We start from the raw sequence: 12,686 nt of genomic DNA, 5'->3' as shown, positions 1-12,686 counted from the left end.
TCCATAGCAAATGGTTTAGTATGACCTGTATGCTGTTATTGTCTTTCAAATGGAATTAAGGCATAAAAAAAAGGGCAAAACATGAAACGATTGCACTGAAAGACAGCTGGAAGCATCACGTGCTACACATTCTATACTGTACAATTAATTTCTTTTGATAAATATGGTGTCTGAATCAGAACTGAATCACTGACTATACATTAAATACAATTACCGGGCTTTCTTATACCTGTATCTTGAAGCACAACCAATGAAAACCATCAAATTCACAAAGCTTATCCCTGCAACCAACCAAAAGAATCGGTCGAGATGGCCTTCGTTCAGGTTATCAGGTATCCACCCAGGACCTCCTCCTTGAGTTGTAATGTATGAAACCAGTGTCAGTATGATTGAACTTACATAGCTTCCCATTGAACCTGTAAGAAGCGCAAATGCACTACAAAAACTTCTCATGGCATCTGGACCCTGATCGTAGAAGAGCTCAAGCTGACCTATAACAGTGAACACCTCAGCAGCACCGACCAAGAAATACTGTGGTATTTGCCAAAGAATGCTCATAGGAACATCAGCCTTTTCATGAATAAGACCTTTGGACCTGGCAATCTCTAAACGCTTCAACTCAACAAGAGCTGCAGATACCATTGCAAGAATGGACAGGACCAGTCCAATTCCCATGCGTTGTAGCTCAGAAAAACCCTTCTCCCTTCCGGTGAACTTTCTAGCCATGGGCACGAGAATGCGATCATAAAGAGGAACCCAGATGATGACACTGATTACATCGAAAGTTGAGAGGGATGCAGGAGGAATGTTGAATGATCCAACCCGCTTGTCAAGAACCATGCCCTGCTCCACAAACAGGGACGAGTTTTGGGCATATACAGCAAAGAATATGATAGTAGTCGCCCAAATAGGAAACATTCTTATTAGAATCTTCAGTTCTTCCACCTGGGTGACTGTGCAAAGCTTCCATGGATCTGTAGAAGCGCTCTTCAAATCAGTAGATGAGACAATGGCAGCTCTATCGAGGAACCTATACAACGAGAGATAGGTAAAAATGTTATTATTGTCATACAACAACAAAAAATAGAAGTATGTACATCAGGCTACATACAGACAAAACACAATTGAAAAAGGTATACTTTTAGGAGAGTAACATATGTGGGCTTGCCCTACCCTGAACCTCTAGTTATGTTACATACTTATACTCAATAAATTTACAAGCTTAGCATCTGCAAAAGACTCAGTACTAGGTGATGCAATAGTTTTTTTCATCCACAGAATCTCAGATCAATTATCACTACTAAGAATTCGTTGACATCCAGTATGCTCCAATTGTATTGGATGCCTCACATGAGCTACTAATGAACCACTCCACCTGGTCTCAACTCTCAAATAAGATTGTTTTGGGAATCAACATGATGGTTTTGCCTAAAATTCAACTTTAACCATTAATTTCAGTTGCAGTATAGATTATAACATATAGCAAACTATTAATATGGTCCTATTATTTTTGAAAATACGCTCTTCAAGGAGATATTGATTGCCGAAGGTTAGAACATTCAAGTACAATCAGCACGGCATTTGTTCATATTTTTTTGGTGAGTGGAGAAAGCATCAGGCTGTCTGGCACCATCCATAATTCTATATTCGTTTTTGTTGCATGTATGTCCATACTTTCCAGTACACTCAAACTGAAACAGTTAAAATTTGCAAGAAAGAAAGAAAGAATAATGATGTTATTTTCAAAGATTGTATGAAAGCAAGAAAGTGATTCATTACAAAAATGAGAATTACCCAAGTTCATTTGTGTGCACCAGCTTCCTGCTTCCCTCAATTGCTGAAGTTTGGCCATCAACTTCGTATAGAAGAGACATATCATTTGGCAATTCGGCATGCCGCTTAGGGAATGCTGCTACAACCACCTGACACACTCTTTTGAGTGGGCTCCCACCAGGTTTCTGAAATCTGTACATATCTGAGGCTGCAAAGAAGGATGCAATAGCTAGCACCATAGATATAGTAGGAATGGCAAATCCTATCCCCCAACCAGAGTTATCTTGTATCCACACTATGATAGTGCCTGAGATGAATGAGCCCATATTTATACAGAAGTAGAACCAATTGAAGAAGGAACCCTTCTTTGCTCTCTCTGCTGGGTCAGTGTCATCAAATTGATCAGCTCCGAAGGATGAGACACAAGGTTTGATCCCTCTGGTCCCTAAGGCTATCATATAGAGGCCAATGAAAAATACGCCATACTGAAGTAAGCCAGCTTCTGGGCAAGCAGTTCCAGAACATGTAGGTGGCTGCAGTTGTGGAACAGATGCTGATAGCGTTAAAATAGCCAGTCCCTTCATGTGAAAAAAAATAAATTGGTTATAAAGTGTGCACATTTTTTTCTTCCACAAAATAAAATCACAAAAAATTGCAAATATTGAGATGCTCAAATTGATCTGAACATACTACTATACAATCCAAGATCCCACATGTTCACAATAAAGTTGAACTGTAAAAAACTAAAAATCAAGTCTTAAAATATAAAACTATTCACCACTAAGTAGCATATGCACCATTTGATTTTCTGTTCTTTTTTCTTGGTCAGCATATGTTGCTTAATGTACTAAAGTAGGGTTATAACTTGAATGGCAATATTTTGTACTCACAATAAAATAAATTGATGAGGAAACAGCAATAATCGAGTATTTCCCCCACGAGAATCTGCTAAGATGGCTCCAATGAGGGGAGTGAGATAGCATGTCCCTTGCCAAGTGGTAACAGTTCGTGCAGCTTCGAGATTTCCTAGATGAAGCTTTACTTTCAGATAGCTAATCAGGTTTTTGGCAATTCCATAGTAAGCCAGTCTCTCGCAAAACTCATTCCCTGTCAAAATGACAATAAATGCTTAAACTTGACAAACTTCACCGCTGAACTTTAAAAAGTATCCCTACAAGTTTCAGTTTGATTCGTAGCATATTCTGTAGTATTTATGTTTATTTTTTAAATGTGGACTTCTGGCTAATGCCTAATATTTGATCTTGCTGAGAGTTCAAAATGTCATGAAACAAACTTCCTCCATGGGTCAATGCAGGTGTTTTTGGAGAGATGCTTACACAAAAAGAATAAACTGGTTTTCTTTTTTTTTTTGGCCCCACATAGGGTAAATAACGTTAGCATGTGCTTTATTAAACATCGGTGAATGGCAGCTGTCTATGTAGTATCTTCGGTTTGCAGAACTATCTAAGCACCATCACGAAGAGGTGCTCAAAGTTTGAGCTCCTAGATTGATGCTTGACATGGCATCTCAAACACCTTCTTAAGCACTGCTTTCATTCTACATGCCATTAAAAGACTGAATAGTTGAAATTGTTTTATGAAAGTGGCCGCCTGCTATAAATTATTATCTGATTTGAGGCAAAAACTGCCTTCTCAGCAACTATATTGCTGAAGCTTTACGGCACATGCATCCGGGAATAGACTATAGAGTACCTAGAATAGAAAAGCACGCTCTCCAATTGCCTGTTGTGTGCTTTGATGCAGGATGTCCTCTGATATCAACAGTTCCATCACCTGTGATAAGACCAACATCCTGCTAAAAAATAATAGCACTTAGTTTGAAACCTCCTGAGGAGATTCTGGACGAAAATGCATTGATCTTCCCTTGATGAATTAGCAGAGCTCCCGCTGTTTTCCTAAAATGAAGGCACTGGATTGCATCACTAAGACTGGGCAGATGGGAATGGAAAGGCAGACAACCTGCAACCACATCAATCTTCCCAACATGGACAAAGGGTGTGTTCGTTTCCCTATCTAATAGGGCGAAACCTCTAAACTTTAGAGGCCCGAAGACGAACGGCCCTCTATTAGACCCCCAGAAAATTTTAGAGCCCGCGAGGGCTCTAACGCCTCTAATCCGCTCGGCTCGTCTCCCCACGCCCCCCGTGCTCCTCCCGCCGCCCCTGCTCTCCCCGCCGCCACCCTTGCTCTTCCCGCCGCCCGCGAGCTCCTCCCCCGCCGCGCCGCTGCCGCCCGCGAGCTCCTCCCCCGCCGCCTCTCCCCCGCCGCCGCCGCCGCCGCCGCCGAGCTCCTCCCCCGCCTGCGCCCGCGGCCCCTCCCCCGCCCGCGAGCTCCTCCCCCGCGGCCCCTCTCCCGCCCCGCCACCCCTCCCCCGCCGCCGCCGCCCGCGAGCTCCTCCCCCGCCCCGCCGCCGCCGCCCGCGAGCTCCTCCCCCTGCTCCTCCCCGCAAGCCGCGCCGCCGCCCGCCCCCTGCTCCTCCACGCAAGCCGCGCCGCCGCCACTGCTCCCGCCCGCGTGCTCTTCCCCCCGCGTGCCATGGTGAGTCGTTTTAGAGCCGTAAACGAACACCCCTCTAATATACATCTAAAATATTTATACCTCTAATTGAACGGGCTATTTTTTAGACCCCTCTAAGGATTACCGAACACACCCAAAGAGGTTAAGAATTAAAAGTAGGCCTTCACATTTATCTCTGAGTCAAAGTTCCCACATCACTTGTCTGAACTAGAATTCAGGAGCCAACATGTAGCACCAACTACAGGATTGTTACAATAAACATGAATCAAATTCATACACAAAAACTAAAGGTTATGAACTGTCTCATCTTGCAGACTCTATTTGAGTTTTGACTTTTGACTCGGACGATCGATTCCTTATGCAGGAATTTCTTTCGGCAAAAAGAGAAGGAAACTGACTGGCAAGGACAGGAACACGGATTGAATCCTGCAGACCATCTAGGATAAACCGGCAAGCAGCGCAGTGGAATTTGAACCACACACACGCACACAACAAAAGAAAATGGAAACGGGGGATTTCACCCGTGGGAGGAGGAGCGGCTCTTGATCTCCAACTCCACTCTCTTCTTGCAACAGCAGCCTGCTCCCCTCGGCTGCCTCATCCACGGAGACGGAGGCGCTCCGCCGAGGAGTCCGGTCAGGGAATCAGCAGGACCGAGCAGGTGACGGAACGGCGCGGAGGCTATGTTTTAGCCCTGTCGCATGCAATGGAATTTTATCATTTAGAAGCATTAAATAAAATTTAATTATAAAATTAATTGTAGAAATTGTAAAATTTCTAAACTAATTAAATTCATCCTGCAAATTAGGACCTAACTATAAAAATAAATATATTTTATGTAATACTTTTAAATAATAAGATTTTTTTTAGCCTCCAGTATCAAACTGGCCTTAGTTGGCATCATACTGTGGGCCCCACTCGATTTTTCCTTTTACTGAGGAGCCGCAGTGGACTTCACGTCACGGCGAATGAAGACAAATGATTGGATTGGGGTGTGGACAGTTTTTTTTAAACCCTTGTATATTTTTCGTGCCCATGAAATACGTATTTTTTTAGCAAACACCCCTACGTTTTTTTCATGAGATAGCAAGGTACTGAGATTAAGCACCCCCGCAATTTTTATCGCCCTCCAAGCAAATTCCTAGAGCATTTGCAGTGTGACCAAGGACCAATTTAGCCAGGATCGTGGCACCCCTGTGTGGCTGTGTCCATTGTTTTGCTCCCCTCCCGGTGACCTAGCCCATGTGCGAGAGCGACTGTTGCCACTTACAAACAGATCAAAACAATGAAACAAGTAGTAGTGGTTAAATTGTGTTGTTCTAATGGTAACTGTCTTTTGTGACCCGGGGCCAAAGGCAACCAAACGACTTTCTCAGTGAGACTGTAACACGTGCCAATGCACTACATAAACTCCTCATGGCATCTGGGGCAGATGGTAGAACCGTAGAAGAACTCGGCTTGACCAATACAAATAAACACCTGAGAAGCACCCACCAAGAAACATTGTGGTATTTGCCAAATAATACTCATTATGCCATCAAAACTATAGACAAAAAGTTGCAGAAGAAAAGTTCACATCAAAACATTTGATAAAAAATTGTAAAGAGAATAATTTTCAGATCAAAAAGATTTTATCAAAAGTTCTAGAAAGTTTTCTAACCCAAAAGTTTTGATAAAATATCTATATGAAATATTTTTAGAAAACATCTAGATAAAGTATAAGCAAAAACATTTTGCCCAAAAAGTCTGCATGGATCCAACCTTCCCCAATGCAAATGCCGATGCCTGTGATAGTGATACGGTTTAATTCTTTCTGAATGCAGTTCAGGCAACTATAGCTCAAAAAGGCACAAGGCAGATCAACTGTACAAATTTTCTCTAGGGCTTCCGAAGGACAACTGAAGCAGCACGTGTTATGTTCTAGCATGATTCAATGCATTTGATGAACATGTTATCTAAGATCAAACTACAGGAACTGACTATGCATTGTAATTTAGTTACTGGGCTTTCTTATATCTGTATCTTGAAGCACAACCAACGAAAACCACAAAATTAACAAAGCTTATCCCTGCAATCAACCAAAAGAACCGGTCGAGATGGCCTTCGTTCAGGTTATCAGGTATCCATCCAGGATCGCCTCCTTGAGTTGTAATGTATGAAACCAGCGTGAGTATGATTGAGCTTACATAGTCTCCCACTGATACTGTAACAAGTGCAAATGCACTACATAAACTCCTCATTGCATCTGGACCCTGATCATAGAAGAAGTCAACTTGACCTATAGCAGTGAACACCTCAGCAGCACCAACCAAGAAATACTGTGGTATTTGCCAAAGAATGCTCATCGGAACATTAACCTTCTCATGAATAAGACCTTCAGACCTAGCAACCTCTAAACGCTTCAACTCAACAAGCGCTGCAGATACCATCGCAAGAATGGATAGGACCAATCCAATTCCAATCCGCTGTAGCTCAGAAAAACCCTTTTCCCTTCCCGTGAACTTTCTAGCTATTGGCACAAGAATGCGGTCATAAAGTGGAATCCAGATGATGACACTGATTACATCGAAAGTTGAGAGGGATGCGGGAGGAATGTTGAAAGATCCAAGCCGCTTGTCAAGTACCATGCCCTGCTCTACAAACAGGGAAGAGTTTTGGGCATACACTGCACTGAATATGATAGTGGTGGCCCAAATGGGAAACATTCTTACGAGGATCTTCAGTTCTTCCACCTGGGTAACTGTGCAAAGCTTCCATGGGTCTGTAGAAGATTCACTCTTCACATCAGCAGATGAGATAATGGCAGCTCGATCAAGGAACCTAGACAAAAGGGAGATATATAAAAATATTATTATGTAAAACCACAAAATACAAGTCCATAGATCAAGCTACTTACAGACATACTCTTCCATTTGAAAATAAATGACGTTTAGGACAAGCTAACAGTTAACTGATTACCTTGTCCTAAACGTCATTTATTTATGAACGGAGGGAGCAACATTCTTAGAACAAATATAACTAAGAGGAACACATTGTCTACCCCATCCTGAACCTCAATGTACGTTACATACTTAAATTCGATGGATTTACAAGTTAAACATTAGCAAAATACTCTTTAACAGGTATTGCATTAAATTTATTTTCATCCACAGAATCTCAGATCAATCATTACTACTAAAACCTCAATGGCATCCAATAAGTGTTATTTTAGACATCCAATAAGTATCCAGTAAGTGTTTTAGAAATTGACAATTAATCTCAATGGTCCCTAATGTGAACTTCTAAAATGCTAACCCACCCAGTTTCCATTAGTGTTGTTTTAGACATTGACAACTAATTTCTGTTATACTATGTATTTCAAAAATATAGAAAATTTATAAATTGTACAAAACTACATTTTGAGTCAACTATACTCATATCAATGGCCAAAGTTTAGACAATACAACTACGATCAACACGAAAAAGCACTTTCTTTCTTTCTTTCTTTCTTTTGTAACTGGAGGGGGTATCAGGTTTTCTGGCCCTATCCATAAGTCCATATTCTGGTTTGTTGCATTTATGTACTTACTTTCCAGTACACACAAATTGAAACAGAAAAGGTTTGTTTTGATGATCTATGTTTTATTAGATATAATAAGTATTGTAATTTTCCAAGATTCTATCAATACAGTGGCACATGACACTAAAAGTAAGGCAGTCATGCAATGCAAAAATGAGAATTACTTGAGTTCATTTGTGTGCTCCAGCTTTCTGCTTCCCTCAATGGCTGAAGTTTGTCCATCAACTTCGTATAGAAGAGACATATCATTTGGCAATTCGGCATGCCGCTTACGGAATGCTGCTACAACCACCTGACACACTCTTGCGAGTGGGCTCCCACCAGGTTTCTGATATCTATAAATATTTGAGGCTGCAAAGAAGCATGCAATAGCTAGTACCATAGATATAGTAGGAATGGCAAATCCTATCCCCCAACCAGAGTTATCTTGTATCCACACTATGATAGTGCCTGAGATGAATGATCCTATACTTATACAAAAGTAGAACCAATTGAAGAAGGAAGTCTTCTTTGCTCTCTCTGCTGGGTCAGTGTCATCAAATTGATCAGCTCCAAAGGAGGAGACACAAGGTTTGATGCCTCCGGTCCCTAGGGCTATCATATAGAGGCCAATGAAAAATATGCCATACTGAAGTAAGCTTGCTTCTGGACAAACGGTTCCTAGACATGTAGGTGGCTGCAGTGCCGAAACTGATGCTGATAGCGTTAAAATAGCCAGGCCCTTCAGTAAAAATAAAATGGTCATTCATAGTTGATTAAAATGCTCTTAAAGGTAAAAGTACACATTTTTCTTTCACAAAATAAAATTACAAAAATTGAATAGAGATGCTCAAGTCAAACTGAATATAACACAAACACTGCAATCTAACATGCCACATGGTAATATTAACGCTGAACAGTAAAAGCCAGGTATCAAATATAAAACATTCATAAAAATAGCATATCCACAGCATTTGATTTAATTTTCTTTTTCAGGACCGCAAATAGCACATGCGTACCAAAGTAGGGTCACAGATTGGGTGGTGATATCTTTGTACTTACAATAAAATAAATTAATGAGAAAACAACAATAGTCCAGTACTTTCCCCAATAAGAATCTGCTAAGATGGCCCCAATAAGGGGAGTGAGATAGCATGTCCCCTGCCAAGTGGTAACATTTCTTGCAGCTTCGAGATTGCCTAGATGAAGCTTTACTTTCAGATAAGTAACTAGGTTTCTTGCAATTCCATAGTAGGCCAGTCTCTCACAAAACTCATTGCCTGTCAAAAAGATAAAATGCTGAAACTTGAGAAGCCTCATTCCCTGTCAGGAAGGTAAGATGCTGAAACTCGACAAATCTCATTGCTGAACTTATAAATATGCGGACATCTTTCACTTCGATCTGTAGAATATGATAGTATTTAGGTTTATTTAAGTGATTTATACCAAATGCCTCCAAATGTTCTGGCTAGCTAGAGGACTTAAAATCTCATCAAACAAACATTCAATAAAGGAATGTACAATGCAGGTGTTTGGACAGATGCCCACATAGGATAAATAAGGTGCATAATCCACCATTATGACGAGCTGACCAAACTTTGAGCTCTAGATTGATGGTAAATGTGGCATGTTAAGCATCATCTTAAGCACTGCTTGCGTTGTACATGCCATACAACGACGGATAGTTGAAATTGTTGTAAGGCAATAATACTTTGGAAAAGGGAACAGTTTGGATAACAGAACAAGAAAATTCCCCAACACTACAAATTATTATGTGATTCGAGGCAAAAAAAACTGCCTTCTCAGAAACTATACTGCTGAAGTTTTATGGTGTGTGTATCTGAGAAAAGATTACCTAGAATGGAAAAGCATGCTCTCCAATTGCCTGTGGTGTGCTTTGGTGCAGGACGCCCTTTAATATCAACAGATCCATCACCTGTGATGAGATCAGCATCCTGCTAAAACAATATAACACTTAGTTTCAAACCACATAAGGAGATTCTGAAAGAAAATACATTAATCTTCCCATAATGCATTAGCAGAGTTCCTGCTGTTTTTCCTCAAAAAAGGCACTCAATTGCAGAATCAATCTTCACAACATAAACAAAGAGGTTAAGAACTAATACTAGGAGTTCGACAAACCCCTAATGAAATTGACCCATCGCATTTATTAGGGAGCCAAAATTTCCACACCACTCCACCTGTCTGAACTCAGAATTCAGGGAGATAGCAGGAAACATCAAAATAATGATATTAAAAATAATAATTCAGGATTATCATAGTAAACATGGAATGTACACTGAAATTGTGAACTGCCTAATCTCGTAGACTTCATTTTTGACTTTTGACTAGGGTCTAGGGTGATGGATGCCTCGTGCAGCATTCTACTTTCAACAAATAAAAAAAAAACGAAAGAATGACTGGCAAGGACGGGAGGAACGGATCAAATCTCAGACTGGGTGCGATAAACTTCGCAAATCGCAATGAAATTAGAACCACAGAGATTATCAGGGGGACTTCACCTGTGGAAGCATGACGAGCCGTTGTCGATCTCCGTCTCCGCCCTCTTCTTGCAACAGCAGTCTGCTGCCTTCGGCTGCCTTATCCATGGAGACGGAGGGGAGGGGCTCCGCTTGGGAGTCGAAGAATCAGTTGGAGCGGATCAAGAAACTGGGCTGCTTTGTTTGCATCAGACGGGCCGCAGCGCAGTGGACTTCACGTTCAGTCCAAGCGTGTTTTGACGCAAATACCCCCGCATTTTCTTTTGAGGTATAGCATGTGCACTTCTGCAGTTGTGGCCAAGGATATCAAGTCCAGTCCGGATCATATCAGTCCTGTTTCAAGGATCATTTTGGAAATGAAAGTTAAAATGAGTATCAGGAAGGAAAAATTTTGAAGGATCAAGGAAGGAACGAGTTATTTTTTTTGTTAAATAAGGAATTTTCTCTTAAAGTAAGTTGAAAAGGGTATCATTACATTCGATAATTTCTCATAGTAAAATATGAATCTAAAGGTCATATCCTTCACCTCTAGTAGGAGAAGCACAATTACCATCACTACTACAGGTTGCGCCTCTTTAACTATCATTGGATCATAACTTTTAGTTGTTTCATGCTAACCACACCGTTCTTCACTCTGCAGAATACATCTAACTAAGCCGTCTTATTGAATATTACAGTGCCGTGGCCTCATGGCCACCACAAAATTATTAACATCAATTCGAGGTCACAAAATACGGACTACGTAGGCTTGCAAAGTTGCAATCCAGAAAAATTCAGGAAACAGTCTTGCGCTTGTACTGCGTAGCGCAGTACACGAAAACCGCCAGGTTGAGCGTGCTCATCGCCGCGAGGAGCCAAAAGAAGCGCTCGAGATGGCCGTCGTTGAGGTCATCGGGTATCCACCCGGGCCCGCCGCCCCTCGTCGTGAGCCACGCCACCGCGGTCACCACGAGCGAGCTCACGTAGCTCCCGAGCGCCACCGTCAGCAGCGCCAGCGCCGAGCACAGGCTCCGCATGGACGGCGGCGCCTCGTTGTAGAAGAACTCCGTCTGCCCGACGCACGTGAACACGACGCTGGCGCCCACCAGGAAGTACTGCGGGACCTGCCACAGGATGCTCATCGACGACTGGCCCTCGCCGTGCGCGCTCGCCAGGGCCAGGCGCTGCGTCTCGACCAGCGCTGCGGCCACCATCACCAGGACCGACAGGAGCAGGCCGGCGCCATAGCGCTGCAGCTCCGAGATGCCCCGAGCACTTCCGGTGAGCCGCCTGGCTGCTGGGACGAGGACCCGGTCGTAGACAGGCACCCAGATGAGGACGCTGACGGCGTCAAACGACGCCAGGGACGCCGGCGGGACGGCGAACGCGCCGACAAGCTTGTTCATCGACCTCCCTTGCTCCAGGAACGTGGAGGAGAACTGCGCGAGGACCGCGAAGAACACGATCCCGGTGGTCCAGATGGGGAGCATCCCGATGATCACCTTCAGCTCTTCTACTTGCGTCACGGTGCAGAGCCGCCACGGATCAGAGTCAGACGGGTCTTCAGTTGATGAGATCACTGCAGCCTTGTCAAGGAATCTGAACAAAGAAATTGACAAGTCACAGTAAAGATGGAGCCTACGAAAAGAGTGTTCAGATGAACATCGGGTTCAGACAACTAGTACCTGAGAACAGGCGTGTGCTGTAATTTATGGATATCCGCCGCCATTGGTGTCTTCTCGGGGAGTTCGTGAAGAAGAGAATCGTCATACGGCAAAACTGCATTCCATTTCTGGATAGCTGCAACTATAACCTGAAAAACTCTTACAATTGGACTCCCCATAGGCTTTTGCACCCTGTATTTACTTGATCCCAGCAAGAAGCTTGCAATGGCCAACGCAATGAACAGAGTTGGGAGCCAGAGGCCAACTGCCCATCCGTAGTGATCTTGCACCCACACAACTGCGGTGCCCGAGACGAAGCTGCCGATGTAGGTCGCGAAGAAGAACCAGTTAAAGAAGGAATACTTCTTCAACCTCTCAGCGGGGCTGCTGTCATCGAACTGGTCGGCGCCGAAAGATGAGACACACGGCTTGATGCCACCAGCTCCTATGGCCATCATGTAGAGGCCAAGGAAGAACACGACAGACTGAGATGAACCACCCTTCAGGAACGATGCTGAAATAGACATTGCAACCATCCCCTGGTTTTGTACAAGAACGACAACCACGAACACGAACTAGTTAGGTGTTGTTTCTAGAACAATGACAGCACGGAGTCCAATTCCTCAAACAAAAAGGCAGTGTAATTAAGTTGCTTGGTAGTTTCTTGAAGGGTAGAACTTGTGTGCTTACAAG

At 43.0% G+C, this 12,686-nt stretch overlaps 2 protein-coding genes and 1 pseudogene across 2 annotated transcripts; all 3 read right to left on the bottom strand.

Moving 5' to 3' along the window:
- Positions 1-26: 26 nt before the first annotated feature.
- LOC112873369 lies at positions 27-4,952 on the bottom strand (annotated as a pseudogene).
- A 1,218-nt stretch (positions 4,953-6,170) lies between these two features.
- On the bottom strand, positions 6,171-10,581 carry LOC112878182 (protein NRT1/ PTR FAMILY 8.3-like). The gene is made up of 5 exons (XM_025942607.1): positions 10,372-10,581; positions 9,705-9,804; positions 8,912-9,129; positions 8,035-8,591; positions 6,171-7,131 (listed from the first exon to the last, which is right to left on the bottom strand). Exons 1-5 carry the CDS (start codon positions 10,456-10,458, stop codon positions 6,309-6,311), a joined length of 1,785 nt encoding a protein of 594 aa, XP_025798392.1. The 5' UTR covers positions 10,459-10,581; the 3' UTR covers positions 6,171-6,308.
- A 342-nt stretch (positions 10,582-10,923) lies between these two features.
- LOC112878188 (protein NRT1/ PTR FAMILY 8.3-like) lies at positions 10,924-12,586 on the bottom strand. Its single transcript, XM_025942614.1, has 2 exons — positions 12,015-12,586; positions 10,924-11,928 (listed from the first exon to the last, which is right to left on the bottom strand). The coding sequence occupies exons 1-2, from the start codon at positions 12,527-12,529 to the stop codon at positions 11,124-11,126; spliced, it is 1,320 nt and encodes a 439-aa protein (XP_025798399.1). The 5' UTR covers positions 12,530-12,586; the 3' UTR covers positions 10,924-11,123.
- Between the last annotated feature and the right edge of the window lie 100 nt (positions 12,587-12,686).

This window comes from Panicum hallii, chromosome 9, assembly GCF_002211085.1.
Source record: "Panicum hallii strain FIL2 chromosome 9, PHallii_v3.1, whole genome shotgun sequence".
In the NCBI taxonomy this organism is placed as follows: Eukaryota; Viridiplantae; Streptophyta; class Magnoliopsida; order Poales; family Poaceae; genus Panicum; species Panicum hallii.
This window is presented reverse-complemented; position numbering and strand designations above follow the sequence as displayed.